Source organism: Stegastes partitus, unplaced genomic scaffold (genome assembly GCF_000690725.1).
Source record: "Stegastes partitus isolate 25-593 unplaced genomic scaffold, Stegastes_partitus-1.0.2 Scaffold673, whole genome shotgun sequence".
Taxonomy (NCBI): Eukaryota; Metazoa; Chordata; class Actinopteri; family Pomacentridae; genus Stegastes; species Stegastes partitus.
In genome coordinates this window covers 275,309-298,323 of record NW_007578404.1, presented here as the reverse complement: position 1 = coordinate 298,323, position 23,015 = coordinate 275,309, and the positions used below count along the sequence as shown (strand labels likewise).

Sequence of the window (23,015 nt, the reverse complement as noted above, 5' to 3'; positions counted from 1 at the left end):
CACAGTGTCCAAACTTCTCAAATTCCAACCCAATTGAGCATCTTTGGAACAGCATGAAAATGCCAGATTCATGGAGGCCCCACCTCCTATATCATGGAACCCAAAGGATCTGCTGCCAACGTTCTAGTGCCAGACACCACAGGACACCCACAGAGGTCCCATGTCCATGCTTCCATGGGTCAGAGCCTTTTTGGCAGCATGAGGTGGACCTATTGAGTATTAGGTATGTGGATTTAATGCTGTAGCTGTACATGTATTGGATAAATTGGATAGACAGGTGAAACATATCTACAGTGTGATGATGTGCACAGCTTTTAGTTCTATATTATCACATTAACGTTTATGCTTCTATATGGGAACACAGCATTTGTTGAAAAATGATTAAAAACAGGTCACCAACATGAAGGAACCACGACCCAAGGCCGTGATCGTAATCTTGTTTCTACCTGGCTTCCTAAATTATGGGAAAGCTGTAGGAGGCATAGGTCAGGCCTCACCCATCTCCCCACTGACTGCTGCCATTGTCTGGCTCAGGGCCCAGTGATGGATGCAGATATGGCTGTTTAATCAGCTGGTAGGGGAAATGTAATCCATTTGGCGTGGCACCAGGCCCAGGGCCGGCATGCAGGACCCTTTTCCTCCCCATCACATCAAAAGACTGAGACGCCCCCTTCATTCATCTCCAGGACTGCCCAGGAGTCCTGCTCATTTATGAAGTGGTGCCTATAGATCCCCCCTCTCCCTCCTCCCCAGGCCGCCTTGACCAGGCTCTGTGTGCTGCCTCTGTTCCCCCAGTCACGGGTTGGAGCTCCAGATGGGGACTCTTTGTCTGGCCCTGGGTGTGCAGCACACACCACCATTAATCCTGCCTTCTGAGAGCTCGCAGAGGACCATGGCAAATATTTGTGAGCTGCCCAAGTGTAGCGACAGAAAGAAGAAGCCGTGGGAGGAGGAGGGGAGGCGGTGAAGAGAGGTGTTGAATACTGAGGCCACGTTGAATACGGTGAAGCGGTGCCATGTGTTTACGCATGTCTGTCAGCTGCCAGCGCTTGGGTTATGTGAGCTGGTCCACTAATGGTCGGGGTGTTATGTCTCCTGTGCTGGATTACTCCCGCACCCTTTTCTGCCCGAGGACTGATTGAGTTCACACACGCACACACAGGCATGAACGCACAAGCAAGTTAGTCACATGGCGCTTATGTTTCAAGCAGTGAAGCCAACAGGCATCGACCGCACTGTCTCTCCAACCTGATGCTCTCCAAAATCTTCCCCTGGCCTCCGTCTTTTAGATATGCATGCATGCATGCATGTGTGTGTGTGTGTGTGTATTCATTTTGCTGCTTTCCTCCCGTTGCCATGAATAATGAAGGAGTAACCAGGTCAATGTGACCATGCAAAATTCAGCACAATGCAGCTTGTGTTACCGGTGAGGTAATGTGCGGCTCGCTGCACGTCCTTCAGGTCAATGCAATATCAATACACGTGAAGAGATAGCTTCGGTCCCCGAGCTTGACTGACACTGCGCAGCCTTCGCGTAGGGATGAGGTCAGCTCTGAGGTTGTGAGGTGGGGAGCAGCCAAGAGTTTAGTTCAACACAGCTGCCACCGTGCTGAAAGAGCAAACCGCTTCATCAGAAAGTTAGTGAAAGATCTCGAGGTTGGGTTCTGAGTGAGAACTACAGAAGCTGTACGGACGTAGCTAGTGGTAAACGAGTACAGAAGTTTATTTGGCAGTGACTGATGGAAAACAGGTTTGATAATTGATTAATATTCAAATAGTTTAGTAAGCAAGACGCCAAACCTTTGCTGGTTGTGGAGAATGTTCTACATGTTATACCACTGAACATTGTGGTTAGTTAGAAGTTTCAACTTGAGTGTTTCCCTGTTATACTGCGTTATAATTCCATTCCACTACATTTGAGAGGGACTTATTGACTTTTCTACTCTGCTACATTTATTTCACAGCTTTAGTCACTTCTAACATCCATCCATCATCTCTACACCTTAATCCTCACCAGGGTCATGGGGGGCTGGAGTCTATCCCAGCTGACTCAGGGTGAAGGCAGGTTCACCTGGACAGGTAACCAGTCTATCACAGGGCTACACTTAGAGACAGACAACCAAGCACACTCACATTCACACCTACGGACAATTTACAATCACCAATTAACCTCAGCATGTTTCTGGACTGTGGGAGGAAGCCGGAGAACCCGGAGAGAACCCACGCTGCACGGGGAGAACATGGAGACTCCACGCAGAAAGATCCCGGGTGTCCTCACCGGGATGCGACCCGGGGATATTCTTGCTGCGAGGCGACGGTGCTAACCACTGAGCCACCGCGCAGCCCTACTTGTAACATGTTATGGATTTATTTATGGTGGTCATGTTGTTTTTATTTCAATATGTTTGATTCAAGTTTTTATAGCGCCATTTTACAACACATGTCATCCGATAGCACTTTGGACACCTACAGAGAACAAACACAGAACCCAAGAAGTCCAAAGTTCTCTTTGGATTCCCTCTGAGCAAGCACTCAGAGATAGTGGAAAGGAACCAAAAAACCTCCCCTAAATGTTCAGATGATCTACTATGTCAGCAAAAATCAAAGGGCGAGAGTAGAAAAAGCTCAACCATTAAGCATCAGGCAAGCTCTCAGATGTCTCTGCTTTCCCTTAATATAAAAGTTTATAAAAAGCTGTTCAAACAAGCTACAACACAAAACATGCTGCTGACACGCTGATGCTTCAGCATTAATAATCTAATGATGTCACATATAATAACATATCAGCCAGAGAGACATTTTGCTGCTAATGCTGATGCACGTCTATTCGTAATGGAGTAATTATCTGAATCATTGTTCCACATGCTGGAAAAACAAGTGCCTACAACTTCTAATCCTCTACAACAGCTACGACACGACAGCGGATTAACCTGCTGTGCAAGCTGGTCACATCATGGGTATCAAGTATGTACTGCACAGGCAATAAAAGAATATAGAGGCTTAGTGTGTCATATGGACAGATGTACAACATGATACTTGGCTCCATAAAAGATGAAGATACATTTTTGTAAGGATGGGCCGCTCCTCCGCGCAATGAAAATGGATACGGGTGACTCATGCGTCGAGTGCACTTGTGTGTGAAAGTCAGCTGTGCGTCAAAGACGTACAGAGATGAGGTACGATACAGAAAATAAAGGAAAGCGGGGGTTGTTTATGCTATGAGGGCAGCTTCTTCTTTGTTTTGCTCAGATGCATGCGGCCGATTGTCGAGGCATCTAAACCGCAGGGTAAAAGGCATGACAGCGTTTCCATCAGTTAATGCTGATATAAAGACGCGCAGGAGGAAGCACAAATACCCGATTTACGCTCGTCTCTTAACCTCTTCACCTTTGCTGAGTCGGCCTTTCGCATGACACAGCGCAGATAAAACAGATAAGATGTTCATGAGGGCAGAGATGAAGAGTTCAACAGTGCGTGACTCTCGGCGACGCTTCGGTCCGAAATTGGGGACACGCTGGGGCAAACTTTGGGTAATTTCACACAGACGCGAAACAAAGATTTGCCTGTTGGTAGACAAAATACTACAAAAACGCCGCAATCTTGCAAACAGCGCAGCAAAGATGGACCGTATCGGGCTGAAATCAGCACCGACTTTAAAGTGGTGAACCACAAACTCGCTCTCTGTGTGTCTAAACTGCAGATATGAGCAAAAGTATAAGTGTGTCGAAAGTCACCGTAGCAAAAACACTCATCAGAAAAAGAGGAACAGGGATAACAAGTGGAAGCTTAGCAACAGGGGCGTCACCCTGATGAACACAAGCAGGAATGTAACCTAATGTCGCTCTGCCCCGAATAAATAAAAACCATATCTTGTGATGCCACCTGGCTGCGTGTTCGTAGAGCCAGAGATGGGAAAACACTCACTCACTTGTGTAGTTTTTCATACCAGACTAGTGAAAGCACCAAACACTGCCTTTTTTTTTCTCCCCCTCCCCACAATAAAGCAAACTATAACCCGGAGGAGAACACGGCCCGATGATATCTATAGCCTTTATGTTGAGCCAAGCCTTGTGGGTGACATAAGATGCGAAAACAAGACAAAGCTTTCTCCGCCCCGACGCCCCGCGGGGGGGAGGTGGAGAGGGAGGGGAAGGTGTGACGCTGCAGGAGTCTTGGCCTCGAGGGTGAGAATGTGATCACGGTTTGACTGGCTCTGGTATAAATAAAAGGTCACGGGATTGACTGATGGTGCATCAAAAAAAAACAAAAAAAGTAGACCGACTCCTGCCGGTTGGGATGTCGCAGCCTGGCTTTATCACAATCCGCTCGAGGTTCACTTTTCCTATCGCCTCTTCTCTCTTTTAACTGATATTTACAAGACACAGATAACACCCTTGAAATAATACAGCTGCAGCCTCGTATGAAAAACAGCCCAACCGAACGAGGGGGGAAACCACCATGTTACGTGCATGTTATGGCAACAGAGGTGACAGATAACTCGGAGCACTTCACATCCTCTGCTGAGTCTTTTGCGGCCGCCGTTATCACCTCTCTGCGCAAAGGGCTGTGTAATGTTGAATCATGATCGGCAAACAGCTGCGGCACGGTTTTTCACACTTTGCACAGATTAACGGTTCTTTCCAATCGAGCCGGACACAAAAGAGGGGGGCGGGGGGGATTCCCTGGTTGCGGCACGAAGAGAGACACACTTGAATTTCCATCCTGTAGCTTTACGAAAACCTGCTGCGAGTGTGAAGAGTGAGTCCTGAGATGTCAAAACCTCCCCCCCCCCCGCTGGAAACTTTGCGTCCTTCCTAACCACAAACACATCCAGAGCTAAACGAACAGAGCATGAAGCTTTAGTTTCTGTTTTGCAGGTTTTGTGATTAACTTCTTTCTATGCAAACAGTGACAGATTTTCTGAGTGGTTTCCATTCATTTTTATCAATGAAAATCAATTACCAGACTCATCTGAATCATGTGCATCATGTAGGAGTCACACTTTCTGCAAAAAAAAGTTAGTGGTTCACTCCTTCAAGTCATCCTCTTGGAATCAAAATAAAAAGGCTAAAAAGCTAAAGCTAATGCTACACCTTTAAACAGTCATTAGGGAACTTTAATCTCGATAAGAACGTCTTTTGTTTATTTGACCGAATTCTTTAATAAACTCCCTTCTCCGTTTCACAGCTGTCCTGTCAGTGCTGTGCTCAATATGCAGAGCTCCATGTGACCCAGATCTAACCGCACTCTTTTCATCAGCACGTTATTATTAGCGGTGCTGCTGCTGCTGCTGCTGATGACTCGCTGAGCCTTCGTTTGTATGTGTGTGTGTGTGTGTGGGTATATCTCAGTGTGTGTTGTGGGTATTATGCGAGCGCTGGGGCGACTGCTGAGTCACCAGCTTCTGAGACTGAAAACGCATACGTGCAAACACACACACACACACACATGCACAAACATGCACACACACATACATGCAGACACAAACCATTAGGAGGACGAAAAAAAAAAAATGGCTCCAGTAGAAACCAGGCAAAGGCCCAAGTCCCCCCAGCCAAGCAGCTTGTCAATTGGTAATTGCAAGAGGGATTGGTTCCCCATTGAAACGGCTAAGGGTCTGTGTTCATGTATTTAAGAGGCAGTGCCATGTTTCAGCCTGCCATCTGTGGGCTTGAGCTCTCCGATTCTCTCCCACTCTCACTCATTTTCCTTTCTTTTCTCTTTCTCACGGGTGGAAAAGTACCGTCGAGGGGCTCAGTGGCCGAGGCCCGGTCGGCTCCTTTGTCTTGCCGTGGGAGTCTGGTCTCACTGCGACAAAAAAGCTCAGGTTAATTATTAATATCTCATTGACTTATAACGCACGGCGGGCTTTAGAGGAGCCTGCAGGCAGGGGAAGCTGTCACCCCAGGGTGGTGAGGGATGGAAGACCAGGCACGGGGCACCCAGCGGAGTCTCATCAGGCTCTTTAACCTCTTTGTGCAGCGACGCCCGTCTGTGATCCGAACTCAATCTGCGGCCCACGATCGTGTTCTGATCTCGTGGTTGTCTGAGGCAAACTGAACAACAACGAAATGGAACGGGAAGATTTTTTGTTCAGATTCGAGTGGGGAAAAGTCTCACTTTTACCTTTTAAACTCTCAGCTGGGCTTTCTTTTACTGCTCAGATTTATGACTCGGTAACTGATCGCGGTGACCTCAAATGACCTCTTATCTGCTACGACAGATAGAACAGAAACAGAAACGGATGTTCTGTAGGTTTAACAGGTGCTACACGTTGCTCCAACACACTGCAGTTTTGATCAGCTTGAATTCACAGTAGCTCCAATGGTTTCTAAAATAAAGTTTAATCCATAAAGATGAAAACATAATGATGGTCCCATTTCCTATAGATGGAAGTCTTTAGGTTGGAGTCCAGAGAGTGTCTGAGACAAATCTAAGGTAGGTGTAGGAGGTGTTCCTAAGGAGCAACGAAGACTCCGAGTAGAAATGCGTTGGTTTATCCATATGATAAAAGCTAGCTGTCTCAAGGCGGCGTTTCGAACGGGATCACCGTTCGGCCATCTTGATTCGGGGCAGCTCTCTGGCGGAACCTGTGGTACGTGAAGGTAGGTGAGTGATCTGCACAAACGTAAATACTCTTATCTCTCTGAAATCATGACGGATTTACAAACGGTTTGGTTTCTTACAAACTTTATTAACGTAGCTACAATTCAAATGACAAAAATACAAATAAAATACAAAATAACTAAAATCATTGCTGGCCGTGAGAGCGTAACATAATTATCCATAAGTGCAGCGTTATAACTACACCTCTGACATTTATAACAAAACAAACTGTTTGAAAATCGGTAGAAAATTGAGCAAGTTATGGTTATTTTAAAAAGTACCTGCACCACTACAACACAATGTTATGGGTGAGCGAGTGAGCGGACTGTACCAAGATGGCCGCCAGTGTGGCCGTGTGATTCCATTGGCCGACAGCGTGGACGAGACATCCAGCCTTTATTATACATATCTATGGGTTTATCCATACATGTATAAAGGATGTTTATATTGAAAATGCCTGGAACATCCATCCATAAGAAGTCATTTTCTATTTTTTCATCTTGACTGAAGAACATCTGATTTTGTATTTTCTCCATTCTTAAACCACCAAATGTACTGCTCTTGACCCCACTCCATTCCAAAGCTAAACTTCAAAGTTTATTTTCTCAAACCATTAGTGCAGATTCTTCAGTGTTCATGCACATCTGGCCTCTTGTACTGTATCGATCGTTGTAGATAAAAACGGTTTTCAATGGTTTTGTTTGGTGAAGTCAGTTATATCAGTTACCTGTCAAATGGTTAAACATGCACAAAGCAGACCTTGGCTAAATATCGCTGCATTTACCCATGTTTAAGGTCATACTTTAGCTTTCTTTAGCCTTATTTGGCTTCATGTAATCAAATATAATTGTGTGCAGCCATATCTTGTTATAAAAACGTAAGTGTTTGGAAGCAGCTGAATGTGCTGCAGGAGCAGTTTGACTGCTTTAATAGACATCTGTATGCTATATTTCAAATACTACTAAAATTATTGTGAAATTACAGCGTTTCCATTGTTGTCGTGATTTGCTTTTACTTTTTCTTTGCACACAACTATAATTTAAAAACAATGAGTGCACACAATAAACCTTAAGGGCTGGCTTGTATGTGCCAAACAAGGACAACAACAAAAAAAAAAAACACAAGATGGATTTTTGTGCATGGCTGTGGTTTGGATGAACACTGGAAGTCACGGTTCACCAAAAATCTGGGTGCAGTGGAGAAAGTGGATGATGCTGTAGATCGGTTTGATAAGAATTTACGGACATTTTGGCCACAGGTTGCTCAAGTAGCTGCTGTCCACTGTTAGCAAAAGCAAGCAAGCAACCCTACAGGCATGATTTCAGTGGAATATTCTAATAAAATGTAGAAATATGACTGCAAGTAACAGAGAGACCAAAGGGAAAAAAAGGACAAAGCAGTGTTTCAAGAAATGGGTATCAAGCAAAACAACAACAACAAAAAAACCCCAGAGTGCTGGCAGGATGAGGAAATCATTTCCAGAATTGATTGTGTTTACATTCCCTACAAAGCTGCCAATTTTCAGTCCACGGGAATGGGATGAAAACACAGATTAAACCGAGCTAATTAGCAGGACTGTATGGAATTATGCTAAATGCTGCCCTTGACCACAGCTCTGATGTAATCCTCTCTATACGGTAAAAGACAAATTAACAGAATGTGATTTCTAATTCTCGACATTCACGTTAAAAAAAAGGTTTTACTAATTCGTAAACGTTTTAATTGCTGTAATCCTGTCGCGATGAAAAAAAAGAAAAAGGGTGTTGAAACGAGCAACCCACCCTCCTCTGGAAACAAAGAGATAAGGTGGGAGCATGCAGCCAGGAAATACATGCAACCAACAAAAGCCAGCTTTCATGTGTTATCTGTTAAAAAGGAGGGAAATCCAGCAGTGGAAATAGAAACCTTATGCAACATGTATTTTCCTATTTTACCATGCAAATATCCTGCCAAGGCCCTGCTGCCGACTGACTGAGGAGATGCCGGGAACGGAGAGAGGCTGCTCCCACATCACTGTGCTTATATGCATATTTATTATAATGTCGAACGGTTTTAGCATTTTTGAATCTGACATTGTGTGTGTGTGTGTATATATAGATGATCATGTATACGTCTGGTTCATTCCTCTTGCTCTTGGCCTGCAGGCAAACCCTGTTTACTGAATCCATCTGTTTGCCACAGAACAAAGCAAACCTAATGGGTGAGAATGCTCTTGATTTCAGCTCCTCTGAACATCCAGGGGGACCTGGACACAGAAGAGAGTCCCCGTGGATTCTGCCTCAGTTCAAAGGCCACATTGTGCACATAGCATGATTCCCTGGATTGGCTTAAAAGAGTCACTGTTGTGGTTCAGCGGCAAACAGACCTAGACGACAAACTCAGAAACGCTGCAGCTATCGAGCCGACAAAGCTTTTGACAAGTTCACAGCCCCCGGCCTCGGCGGAGAAGGGTGAGATAACTTCGCTTCCTTCCCACACAGACAAAACTAATGTGCAAACAGCGGTTAAGAGGACAGGGTGTGGGGCTGCGCTGTTGCGTTAGACGCTATAAAATGCCTTCGCTCTTGTCTGCAGAGAGAAATGCTTCGCAAAGATTAAGAGAAAGTGTGACTCAACCAGAACCTGCTCAGGCATGACGGCACATTGAATCCAGTTGTATTAAATGTGCTCCAGAAGGAGAATTAAAGGCATTACCGTGGGTGAAAAGATTTCATAATCATCTCGGTGATGCATACAAAACAAAGCCTTGAAGTATGGGAGGTAATATGTGCCGCATACAATCACTCCCTGTCTGACGGGGCACACACTTGAAACCACGCACATTATCATAGCCACTGACGCTATAGGACACCGCTGGAGGACTGAAAGATAAGCTAGGCTGAAATACAGTATGTACCTGAGAGCCATCCCAGGGGCAGCTTATAAAGGAGATTAAGCTGCAACCACAGCCGTGCACAGAAGACACGGCCACCCTGTCAAGGTTCTGTGTCACAGATCTGCAAAGGACAAAGCCCGTCCATAAACACTGCTGTCTTGTGTTCTGTCTAACGCTTGTTCGGGTCACAAGAGTGGAGATCTCGGATGGAGGAGGGGTAGCATCACCTTTCTGCATAAATGTCTGAAGGCTTTCAATCAGTCAATCATTCAGCCGCTGTGTTTATTCAGGGCGGACAATAGTTCTTTTGCACAAGTAACCTCTGTACACAGAACAATAAAAAAAAAAACGAAGTGATGAATTATGTTCTGCAAAAAATGTTTGCGCAAACGTTACAAGAAAACTAACACGGAAACCAAAAGAAAAGCAGAAACATTACAAGATAAACACCGTAAATCAAATCAGCAGCAACAGCACAGTAAAAATACATTTACAGATCATGTGTTGAAGTATCTGTATTTGTAGATATACCACCATGATGGAGGGACGTTTGGAGGCAGTTTGATGTCCCGGACTGAACAAACAAGGCTTCTTAGGTGCAGATAAATGATTTCTGTGCAGTTTTCAAAAGATTAAATTAGAGCTTGTGGCCACTTAGAAACTACCCTAAACTTCCTCCTAATATTGTACTTATTAAACAAATCCTGTCGAGTTTTTTTATGAGGACAGTTGTGCAGTTTACTGGAAATAAAAGTTAAAAAAAAAAAAAAAAGTAGGCCATATTTTTTGGACTTCCCGATTGCATCAAGCCACATCCCTTTCACCCTCATTCCACATCCGTCTCAGACCTCCTCCTGCCTCTGAGGACTCTGATTACATTAGCAGCAGTTACAGTGATAGCTCTGGATATTTGCATACCCACCATCTGGTGGGAACTGCGCGTCCTAACTGATGTTATGTGGTGCACAATGCGGCACGTGTGATTTTGCATGAGCACAGCGGCGTCATTGATAAGGTGTACGTTAACCGCTGCACCTTACAGTACGCGTTACACAATTCACAGCATTCGGGACAAATAAAGATAGTATATTATATGTGATAGTATATTTACTGCCATAGTGGCCTTGTGTTCTTGGATCTTTACCACACATAGGGGGAAAAAAATGAGTAAAAACTGGGTTGCACAAGAAGAAAAGTTTTCAAGCTTTTCACTTTCACACTAGACTCAGTTCTCATGAATTTCAGCTTTAATGTAAATTTAAAGATGCTACCGTGCAAAAACCACATTCATGTCACATATTCAGGCCATAATTACCAGAGTGGGGGAAAAACACTGGTCTCAATCTTGTAGTTACAGTAAAAATTGTCATGTATGAGTAGATTTACATGAATAATAAAAGTGAGTTGAGTTGTGTGAGTGCAGGTAAAGGTCATAACATCCTAAAAGGTTAAAACAAACAGATGACTGGCTCCTAAATTGTTTGTTGGGCGTCAAAGGTAAGACTAGCCAACAGTGAATGGTCTGCTGGACTGAGGACATTTGCATGGTGAAGAAACGCCCCTTTGTGGATGCACAGAAGGTCAAGAATGTGCTCCAGGATGTAGGATGTATGTTGACCTCGTGGCCATAACCTCAGTGCATTCTCCACAAGATGCAAACCGCTGCTAAGCTTCAAAACCAGAAAGTCCTGGTTGCAGTTTGCAGAAAAACACAAAACGAGGTTCTCTGGACAAATGAAACTCCTCATCTGTACAAGTGTTTAGATAATGCATGGCTGCACCAGACTGGCGTTTACTGATGGAAGCAGTGAGGTGAATGTAGAGGTGTGCAGGAGCATTCTGTGTTCTGAGATTCAACCGAACGCATCGAAACCCATCGGGCGACGTTACATCTTGCAGCAGAACAACAATCCTAAACATATGGCCCGAAGATACCGAAGAGCTTTTCAGGGTGAAGGGGTGAAATATCCTCGAGTGGCCCAGTCAATCACCTTACCTCAATCCAATTGAGCTGCATTCCGCTTGCAGATGACCACAGACATTACGACAATCAGGAGATTAAGGCGGCTGCAGCAAAGACCTGAGAAAGCACCACTAGAGGAGATATAAAGGGTCTGCTGAGGTCTGTCTTCAGGCAGATGGGTCCCACTTAGACATGCACCACCCACCTTTTTGCAGACCCCCGTGGCACTCACTGGTCCACCTTCCCAGGATAATGCACCATGCAACACCACAGGAATTGCTTGAGGAACTCAACCAAGAGCCCAAGGCCTCTAAGAATGCATTGGAACAAGTTCAGTCCATGCAAGCCTCACCCTGCAACCCATAAGACCCAAAGCATCCACCACCAAAGTCAGCAGGACGGAGCTGGTTTGGACTGTGGCTAATCAGTGTATATGTATAATATAGAGTAGCTAATTCAGTCTTCCCCTACATTTATCATCTGTGACTCCAATGCCAGGAATACAGATATTTTTAATGCACGAAAGCTGACAAGTAGGAATAACATGAGGTTTTTCCTGTTCTGCCGGCACGGCCCTGGATGCAGCATTAAACTAATGAAGTGCTCTTTCTTTAGCGTGTTATTTCACAAACACGCTAACGTCAGCATGTTTGTTTTTCTAAATACGGTACGAGCTCGGAGCAGCGGGGCGACCCAGAAGCCGCAGCACGGAAGAACTGCTGAAGGAAAGCTAATCTGTACAGTAATCACATGGCTGCTGACCCCCCTGCAACGCTTGTTTCCTGTTGCTTCCCTCGGTGACGGCGGCCGCAGACAGAAAGGGCACGAACCAGGGTGCGGTTTCGGTAAACTGGTTCATAGTTTGTCTCATCGGGGACCGTCCGTCTCTCCAGAGGTCTAATCTGGCTCGGCACTGCTTGTTTCCCAACATTCACATTAGCAGTCAAGCGTTGGACGCAGAGTAAACCATTTCGAAGACGGTCGCTGCTGTGTGAAAATGTTTTTGCCGTGCGCTCGCCGCCAGATTCCAACGGGAACCCAGTCGGCTTCCTCTAACTCGCTGGCCGTCGTTCAAAAACACCTATCAATACTGTGTTGGCGTCCGACTCATCGCTACACGCTTCTCTCCTTGGCAGACGTGCACATGTCGGCGCTAAGGGTGTGCGTTTAAATTCTGCTTCTTTCATTACGGCAAAACGGAGGAACGGCGGCGGCGGCAATTAAACTGGCTTACAAATAGCGCATGAAGGAGCAGCGAGACGTGAACCTGCTCTGAGAAGCTTCAAAGCGACCCAGTTCTGTGCTGATGCGGTTCCTTGAAGATAAGAGAACAGAAACACAGAACGCAGTGGAGGCCGAAGACTGTGGGAGACCACAGTTCAAAAAGACAACATACAAGAAGCCACAGGACGGAGAAAACAAGGACGGCGTACTCGTAGCCAAACGGTACACCATTAAGATGTACACATACGAGGGTGGACATCGTTATACATTTCCTGATAATGCGATCAAGTTTGCACCTTTTCTGGATTTCACTCTACTGCCACAAGAAAAAAAACGGATTTCAAAGCTGCACTAATCATTATTTTTATATTAAGTGACCACAAACAACATAAAAGAGATTTAAAACACTACCGTCGAACAACCACCCAATCCTGCAGCTTCTTTGTGGGGTTTTGTGGCAGCTTTTATTTTAGCTTATTATTTTGGTTTTACGTCTGCAACCTCTCTGTTTTGGTTCCGTCACGCTGCTGCTGCCACCCACACCAGATAAATCCCACTTTTTTTTCCCAACCGTCCTAAACCACAGACGAACAAAGTGAGAGACCGGCTTGTGAGTGCAGCGTTTTGCACGTAAAGACCCACAGATTCCTCTAAAGAGGCGTTGCTCTCGCGAACACTTCATCGGTCGGCCGTAAACATCACCCCGAATGAAAGTTGCTCCGCGTCAGCTGGCAACGGTTTCCCAACGAGTTCAACTCCCGACTTAATAAGGTGATAATAAGTCAACGTCTTGCTTACAGCTCGACTTCAAGCGGCCATAAACTTCACTGGTGCAGCTTTAATACCAAACGCTGCTTATTATGGACACAATTTGCTACGAAAAGTTTATGGATAAAAGCAGAATTATCCATAAGCAGCAGGGTTAAGAATCCATGCTCAGACCGAAAGCTGCACACAAACTTTTCCGACAGACGGCGGAACTTTCGGTACTGATTTTCAATACGACAGCAATATGCGACGTGGGCGTTGTTCTGCACGCATCGACATATGCAGCTGCAGCGTCCCGACTACCCTTCAACCCGTAGCTGCAGAGCTGAAAGGGCTGAGCGAGGGCTGGACCCGAGCGTAGTGTCGGCTGATTGTTACCATGCAGCAGATTAACATCAGTGGTCAGATCTCCCAGTCTAATTTCCATCCACTTTTCAGCGGTAGGCCCCTCTATGCAAACCTGTTCTACATTAAAGAGCAAAAGGGCTCTCTGGCTCCCCTGAGGTGCGCTAACTTTCGCTTGTTATTTAAGAAAGGAGGAAAGTTGACTGCAAGCAGAAGTGCACATTACTACTCCCCCTTTATTCTACCTATAGCCTCGCAGCCATTACTGCTAAACCCTGTGATATCTCCACCAGCAGCTACAAGTTTGTGCAGCGTGCATCGTATGCAAAAGCGTATTTACACGTGAAACCCGCTCAGTGTACATGATTATTATAACATGCATCCATTAAGTTAAATCTGATAGCAGCTTTTCCTGTATAGAGGCATTTCTGACACACCCATGAGGTTTTCAGCAACACATAAACAGTTTTAAGCAGCGGCTGAAGGAAAAATCACAAACAAAAATTGAGAATGCACATAATATCTCTTTTTCAAATCCGTTTCATTCATCTACTCAAGCATACTTGACATTTTTGCTCATCAAATAGTCCGAAATTCCAGGAAAACGCACAGATTTCTATCGAATAATGTCACTGATCACGCTCACATTTGTGTGTAGTCTTCAGTCAAAGGCCCAAAATAAACTCTGAATGCTCTAAAACTGTATTTGTTTTAGCTTCTAACAGAATAAAATCAGATTATATGATGCTTAACACACACATTATGTACCATCCGACCAGACGAGGCACATATTTGGACTCTTCCTTCCTGGAACAAACCCGCAGATAGACAGCAAACCGGCTCGCGAATTCACTTCAAAGCACGTACAGATTTACCTCCAGTCATCTGTTTTAAGAAGAATTCGGCATGCAGGTCGTAAGAAAGCAGACAGCGAAAGTTTCTCCGTCTGACAGATCTAAATAAGGCTCAGAGACCCTCAGATTCCTACGAAATCCCTGCAGCTAGCAGCGAGCTAAGTGAAAGTCGTGTTAATATAAGCCGATGTGATTTGATTTGTCTGTGATTTGTATCTTCTTCCCCCTTCCTGTCTTGTCGCTGGGTCTGGGGTATTTGAAGACGGCCTTTTTCTCCCAGCCTGATGGGAACTCGGGGCCTGCACAGCATCTGGTTGACTTGGAAACAGCTGTGTTTTCACAGATCTGACTGAGGGTTTATAGCTGCTCAAAGCAAGCTCGGGTTCACTGGGCCTGTTTGGCTAAACAATGTTAAATCTCACGTCTCCCCCTCGCTCGCAGTCCCTCTGAAACAACTCCGAGCGTCTCAGCTTCTCTTCTTGTTCTCAGAGAATGTGCGCCGTCAGTGAGTCTCGCGGAGGATCCGGAGGGTTATGAGGTGTTTATTTTAGTAAATAAGTGTATGACGGTTGAGTTTAGATGTCGTAAATTATCGTTTGATGAACTTTTATGTTCCTGTTCCTGGTTGCAAATACAACAAGAAGTGCTGCTGTTTCGCTGTCCAGCATCGGTTATTCAAAGCAGGCGACGCGGCAATAAATTCAAAACAATTCCTTCAGACAACATTTAACATCAGTGACTCTTTGTTTCCAGAGTAAACAGGCAAGCTGGCACAAGAACTGTCCAAAACAATCTCATCGCTCAACTTCCAACACCTTGAATCCAGCATTCATAATAATAATAGTTTTATGAATGCAGCGCTGTGTCGCTTCATCCTATAAACCCGCTTTACTGATCGTTCTATAAATCCAGACCACCGCAGCTGAAACGCAACATGTCATGCAACTCGACACTCATCACACAGATGTTCTTCTGCTATTCTATTCTAACCAGCTGCTCTCGCTCCTCAGAAGGAAAAAGAAAAAAAAAAGAAAAATATTACGGTTGAGCAGTGACATAATTTAATCTGCTTTATCCGTTGTTTCGTTGAGTATATCAGAGTATCGGCACACTGGAGCTCGACTGAGCTGCTGGGAGAAGATTGTGAAGTCACATAAACCAGATGGATTCAGATCGCTCCCCCGAGAATTTGCATTTTAAAAAAAAAATAAAGAAGAGAAGTTTGGTCTACTGTACTGGTGTTGGAACGCTGTATGATGTCACAGATACGTCCAGGGCTCACACCCACGCACACACATGTGCACGTATGCGGAAACGCACGCTCCCGGTGTCATGTCATGCACACGGGAATAACCGCGCAGACAGAGGACTGTGCTCTTAGTACAGGATTAACGCCGACTGATGCTCAAGTAGATTACTCAGCGTTCTCTGGTCACATGACGGCAACCTGCATGCCAGGCAGCAGCAGCGGAGCGGGTCATGAAGCGTGGCACTCCTCAGACTAATCGCTGGTTCATAACTAAATGAAATGGAAGCGACATCAGGGAGGAGGTTAAAGATCCTCTGCAGCCACAAAGTGCATTGATTCAGTTCTGCGATGCTTCGCTCTGAAGTAAGATGTTGAGGTTCGTTTCCATTCAGGGAGAGTTAAACCTGCATTTCACCAAATTTTAGAGTTTAGAGAAAAAAATTCTACTCCACCACATTGCTCTAGTTGCTCGCTATTTATTTATTTTTATAAATTCATACATTTTTTACACATGGTTCCACTTTTAATACGATGCGATGCAGCATATTTACCGAACAGTGCTACCAATACCAGCTACAACAAAAAAATCCTGCTTATAACATAATTTATAATAGTTAGAAATGTGTAATTCTGCACAGATTTAGTTTTAGAGTTTAATTACTTAAATATGCCATTTTTAATTCAGAATTTTTGTTGTAATTTAGTAAATTTATGCTGTCAATATAAACCCCAAGCAGTTTTTTTTGTGCTTCGGTTGCATTTTTACTCACTGTGTGCTCATTTTTCAAAGTCCTGCACTTTTAAGGAAACAACAGAAGCACAGCTAGAAGCAGAGGCAACTCAAAAACGCCCTCCGTGCACTATGACACAGTTGTGAAGCCATGAATCATAAAAAAACCCAAAATCACAACATTTCTTTGATTATTTGTTTTTCAAAAAATTGGAAAATCCCGATGATAACATGTCCCAACGTGTTTCTGACCCCAGATAAACAAATGGTGACTCATCATGTTAGATATATATTTTATCACCAACAGTTGTAGTTTGTTTCCACCTTTGTCTCCATGCAAACATCAGATCAGCCGAAAAGTCCCTGAACGCGTCATGTGACTGCTGGCTGCAGCTGAGTCATTAATTGATTCATAGTTGAACAGCAGAGAATCTTTAGTGGTTTATTTTACAAAACCTACTTATTGCAGCCTGTTTGGGGAGATTTTTATATAATACAGAACAATTAGACATGAGGAATAAAGTTGTTTTGTGGAAATATTGTGACCTTGAGCTTAGATTTGGTCGTCGATGAAACGTCACAGATGAGTCAACAGTCGGAAAGTTGAGTTTCTGGCTCTGATAAATTGGGTGATTTTGGTAATTCGTTGGAGACAAATTGTCTTTTAAACCCCCCCTGGTGGGTTTTGGGGATGAAAGGGTTAAGAGAGGTTCACCATATGACATTATAACGTACAGCATACGTGACATAATGCGCAGTTACATAACGCAGCATCCTCTCTCATTCCCCGTCACTTTCCTGCCTTCTATACGCTGCGAGCACCACATATAGCTTCTAAAATAATCAACCATATGTTTCTGTAATTACACCATAAAGAGAGGCGCCCCTCAGTGATCTCCAGATCTGGGACCATAAATCCTTCGGTGACGACGACCTTGTGGGCAAAGAGCATTCAGCATATGGAGCGAATGAAGCTATTTTTGGGGGAGATTCTCTATCGGATAAACAAATCTGGGAGATTTCAGAAGGAGGTGGTAGGCTCTCAGGAGGCCTCTGCCTCATGGAGGAGACTTGGAGGCATAAATCTGGTGCGAGGGCGCCCTCTTCTGGTGGAATTAAATTGGTATACAGGGCAGATTTTCTGAGTTTTACAACATGTTCAGACTAGTTTCTCAGCATGTATAAATTAAGATAAATGCTTTGGTGATTGTTGTGGGTTACAATACTTTAATACCTTGGAATGATGCAATCTTTTATATACGTGGGCCTTAAAAGCAAAGATTAATGCCCCGTGGCTAAAGGACATCTGAGATAGGGTTGGGCATCGGCCAATCAGGAGCTGAACGTGGTGGATCAGAGGGTATTTGTGGATTCTGGACATCACTCACCTGTATTTGCCGGTCCTGACTTGCACACCTCTCATTCCACAATGCTGGGCACCGCCTACGTCATTTAAGAGATCATCCCCGATCATGAGAGCCTAGAAAGCGAGAAGGGAAAAGAAAAAGTGGTTTAATGTGGCGCTGCCAGGAGAGGCTGCAGCGTTAACGTTCTGTCTACAGTCTGAACAGGTTCTGCTGACGACGCTTCGGACTTTTCTAAATGTGACATTTTCACTTAGAAATTTTTGTTGTAAAAAAAAAAATAGGTGACTCAACATACCGTATATATATATATATATATATTTAACTACATACATGTTTAGCTGTTTACATACTCGTGCCCTGGCTGCAGTTCAGTCGAAAAGCCTCTGAATTTTTTTGTCATGTGACTGCTGGTTGCAGCTGATGGCTTCATGGTTGCACAAAGGAGCGCAGAATTTTTTGTTTTTAACTAAATCTCATTATTGCAAGCACTTTACTGTTGGCAGATATTTGTTTTTTAAAGACATTTTTTGGCCTTTTTTGGCTTTATTTGATAGGACAGAGAGAAAGATGGGGGAAGGACCTGCAGCAGAGGGTCATGAGCGGGACTCGAACCCACGACCGCTGCTTCGGGGCCTATAGCCCCTGTAAATGGGACGCCAGCTCAATAAGTTGAGCTCTAGTGGCGCCCCCTGCTGGCAGATTTTTAAATAACACGTGTAGCATAAAGGCATTTTGGGAAATCTTAAGATTTTATGCTGAGATAACAGACGAGTAGTTCACTGACAGTTGGACAACACAATGATTCTTTCTGTTTTTAAAGTGGTGTACCAGCTTTATCTCTTGCTGACACCGGTGCATGTTGTGGCTGCATCGTTACAGTACGTATCTATATTGCGCCAAAAATGTCAGCAGTGATGTTCTAGATCTGTTTACCTCCCTTCTATTCAAGCTTCTCTTCCCAAACTGCTCAGCTGTCCTCTGCTCTGACTCAGGTGAACAAACGCTGCTCGGTAAGAAAAAAGCAGCAGATGGGGGGATAAGCGAGGAACAACCCGGAATAAGTGATCCGTAGATGTTTCCGCATAAATACAAGAAGAACAAAACGTCAGACGGGGGAGTTTGAGGAAGCAGTAATCTGTATTATCATCGGTAAAGGGCAAACAGAGGTAGGTTTCCTCTCAGTGTGAGTCCGGCCAAGGATTCCTCGGGGAAACCAGCGCACAATGACACCTTCAAACTGTGCCTGGTGAGGCAGAACGGCACTGGATGTTTATTTCATCAGTGCAGCAGGAGGAGGAGGATCAGGTTGGAGCTGGTCTGAGCTGGCAAAGAGAGGAACTCAAACACGGGAGGAGTGCGGTATCCACGGAGCGGGCCAGATTGGATCTAGTGCCGTGATATGAATCAGACTGTGAGAAGATGTTCCCTTGAATTTCATGAAGGAATGAAAGGAATGACATGAGGGAGTTTGAGGCGAGTGATTCAGCAGACTGGGAATTTCCACTTTTGGGAACAGAAGCCCGGGTGAGTAACTGGATGCTGCGGAGGAAGAGGGCAGCAGGGTGCAGCTGTGGGTAAATCCACGTCTCAGCGAAAAGCAATGAAAACCCACAGAACGGAGTTGACAGAGACGATGCCAACTTTTCTTTGAGTGTCAACTGCCAGGTCCAAAAATAGATGAGACACTGCAGGGATGGAGCCGATCCATTCACTCGGGATGAGCGGCAGACGCAAGGGACGCACTTCAAACACATGAACAGACACCTGCCGAGTGAAAAACACTCAACCAAGCAGGCAAAGTTCTGGCTTTTTCTCTGTGATGGGTTCCAGCGTTATCGTCCTTTCTGTTTGAATATATCAACCTGACAAGTAAAGAGTGTGTTCAGCTAGTTAGCTTCATGTGCAACAGGTGTCCATCTGGTAACACACTATATGTGTATTGATAAACGGGATATTTTTTTTTTTAAATGACACACATGATGTCATAAATAACGCAGCACCATTAAAACGTAGTCGGTGGTTTTAATTGACAATTTAAAGGCAGCAGATGTTTGACCTTGTGGATCTTTTGTTTATCAGTTGATCTATTATGACTGTAATTTGCTCTTTTTCTGGACCTTTGTTCAGTTGTGGTGACAAACTCTGTCCAAATAACTAACAGCCTAATCTATTTATGATTCCTAAACACTGAAAAGTCCGTCAATGTGTTGTGATAATCAGACATCCCAACAGCTGTGATGGAGCTCAGGACTCGAAATAATTCAACTGGAGCTGATGAACTGTGACAGAAAAATACCTCGTTAGACGCTGGGGGATCATTTATATCTATAAGTAATTAGTGAAGATGCTGCTGTTGCTCTACGTTCACTCGACTGCTGCTTTGGAGACGCTCGTATGAATCCTGTAGCTGTTTGATGCTGCAGGTATTTAACAAACTCAGAGGAAAGAATCCTGCAAACATCTGGAAGCAACCGACGACACCTAGATTACATGTATTAGTGGTGAGTCTCATTAACCTGTTAATGTGTCTAGATTGCACTAAAGTTGTATTTTCATTTCAGTTTGTAATAGATGTGACTTTGCAGTGCTCGCTCTGATGTTTTTGGACCAACTTTGGTGCTGAAATAATAATAAAAACTCAAACCACATTGCGACTGCCTGAACGCCACAGTCTGCAGCTCAGAGTTTTGAAACATTAGTCGGTCCAACCTGGGGAAACGACCTTCACGGCTTTTATGGGAAAGTCTGCAGGGCGCTCATTCAGACATGAAGCCAACCCGTCCTGATGCTGTCAGAACAACTCGTCTGTGATCACGCACCTCATGTGGCTGAAGCCCCATGTCGTTGAGAACAGTCTGGAAGAACGTTGGCGACGGCTTTCCGATCACTTCAGCCTTCAAATCACAGGCGTACTGGAGGAAAAACAAGAAGATAATCAGCAACAGTTCATGTATTCAGAAGCGGTGTCGTGAATTTTCAATAAATATACCGAATTGTACACCTACGTTACCTCCAGAGCCTTCATGTAAACGCCGACGTCTAGCTTCAACCCATCCGTCTCCTTGTAGTACCTCCTGTGAGGAGAGGAAATAAACAACAACATGATAATGAAAACTGATTGGGGATGGGTATCGGTGGTACTGATTCTGGTTATCAGTCCAGCACTTTAACAGCATTCTTACTGGTACTTTTTGACTGTTTGCTTTTTAAAGACAAAAAAACAAAACAAAAAAAGAACAGAATAAAGATTGCTTCATTTTCTCATATGTACTGTATTTAATAAAATGTATACAGACATTAATGTTGTGTTGATGGATGATCAGAGCCACAGATTCACAGGTTTTACCCACAAACTAAAACCTTATGCAGTGTGTTTCATTTAACAGTGAAAATCAAGTCAGACAGAGTTCATCTACGGCCCTAAACTCACTAAATCCTGCTGCTCTGTGCTCTGAAAGTGAAACTAACATCCTAAAACGACAGATCATGACGATGCTCTACATTTCACACTGAATTTCCAACCACCAAACGAGAGGAGAATGATCCGTTACCCTTGGCCCAGAGAGAACAGCACCGGCTTCTCCAGACCTATGAGGACCCTGAACGCCTCGTTCAAGTTCTGGTAGGAAAAGTTTTCGGCTGCATCTCCAACGATCACGCAGTTCGGGCTGGTTTTGTCCACGCTGTCGAACTCGGGGAGAAGTCCTGCAGAGGGCACAGTTTATGATTCAACACAGATATCTAATACGCTGCATCTGGACGCACGGCCTGCAGATGTGTCAACAGATTCTACGGCACTTGTTGTGAGTGCAGTCCTCGAACGCACTCTGAAAACGCTGGTGTGAGTGGATGACACTGCCATCCAGCTGAGTGCTTTACATGCATTATGCAAAGTGTAAACGGGTGAGGATTATTAAATTAAAGTGGAGTTTTGACAAAAGAAAAGCATTACCATCGTGCACCAGCAGGTGAGGCCGTAAGCCCCTCTCCTTGAGGACTGCTACGGCTGCAGGAGCAGGTGGGAAGACTTCAGACACACAGATATCAAAGCCCAGCCTCTGCAGCTTGGCTACAAACTTCTCTCTGGTGGCCTGGGTCTCGTTGGTGCAGAAGCGCAGCTGCAGGTCGGATTCTTTGAGCCTTTCAGTGGTGTTAAGAGGTCAGATTGAGATTTTTTTAGCAAAACAGTAACAGCTCTCACACTGCTCACGAATACAGTAAAGGCTCTTAAACACATGCACAGATGCTCTTATAGGCTCTGAAACACGCATAAAGTAGTGCATGTGGAACTGGTGCACTTTGCTCCACAGGATCTGACAGCCATGCAAGCTGAATTTACTATTTTTTTTCTCATGCATCTCGTAAAAGACTCACTCACCTCCTCACAGCCTCGATGGAGCCCCGTATGGCCACCCCGTCGCCCTCCCCGCTGTCGTACAAAACTCCGCACAAGTCCAAAATCACACCTTTCAAACTCCTCGCGCAGCCCGGCCAGCCCGTGTCAGCCATGGCGGAGAGCCCACTGCGCATGCGCGCAACGGGAGGCGGCCCGTCGGTCCGTCACGTGGTTCATTATTAGTTCACGTAGTGCCTGTTTGGGTTGCAATTATGTAATAGTCTGACTGAAAAACCTGCTGGGTTATAAATTAAGCCAACTTTAAAGCCGAGCCAACACAGAACACAGACTGGATTACTACCACCATTAAATTAGTGTCCTCCAGAAATGTTTAATCACAGGCTGCAAGATGAGGCCACAGGAAGTCCCTGAACCTCAAGTGTTTTTCAGGAATATTATTATGATGTCAATATGAAAAGTAAAAATCACACACTAATGTACTTTGGTTTCCTATTTCACAGTGAAGGGCACTAATTATCAATGCACGTGGACATTAAAGGTTTTTTAGGGTATTAAAGTGTCCATGAGATGCTGCAGTGTATTTGAATGGAAAAACTAAAAGCAAGACATGCAGGGTTAATTTAGGATTTCATTATTAAAAGTTCTGCGATGTGAGATGATGTCTGACTACAACGAAC

The 23,015-nt window shown here is 44.6% G+C and overlaps 1 protein-coding gene across 1 annotated transcript in view; it reads right to left on the bottom strand.

Annotated features, from left to right (window-relative positions):
• The window catches only part of lhpp (phospholysine phosphohistidine inorganic pyrophosphate phosphatase), a 25,141-nt gene extending 2,630 nt beyond the window's left edge, over positions 1–22,511 (bottom strand). Inside the window, exons 1-6 of the mRNA XM_008290443.1 lie at positions 22,360–22,511; positions 21,934–22,121; positions 21,533–21,686; positions 20,992–21,055; positions 20,801–20,893; positions 18,003–18,094 (exon numbers count right to left, since the gene is read on the bottom strand). Of these exons, the coding sequence (XP_008288665.1) occupies positions 18,003–18,094; positions 20,801–20,893; positions 20,992–21,055; positions 21,533–21,686; positions 21,934–22,121; positions 22,360–22,511 (743 nt within the window). The remainder of the gene's footprint in view (positions 1–18,002; positions 18,095–20,800; positions 20,894–20,991; positions 21,056–21,532; positions 21,687–21,933; positions 22,122–22,359) is intronic.
• Positions 22,512–23,015: the final 504 nt, after the last annotated feature.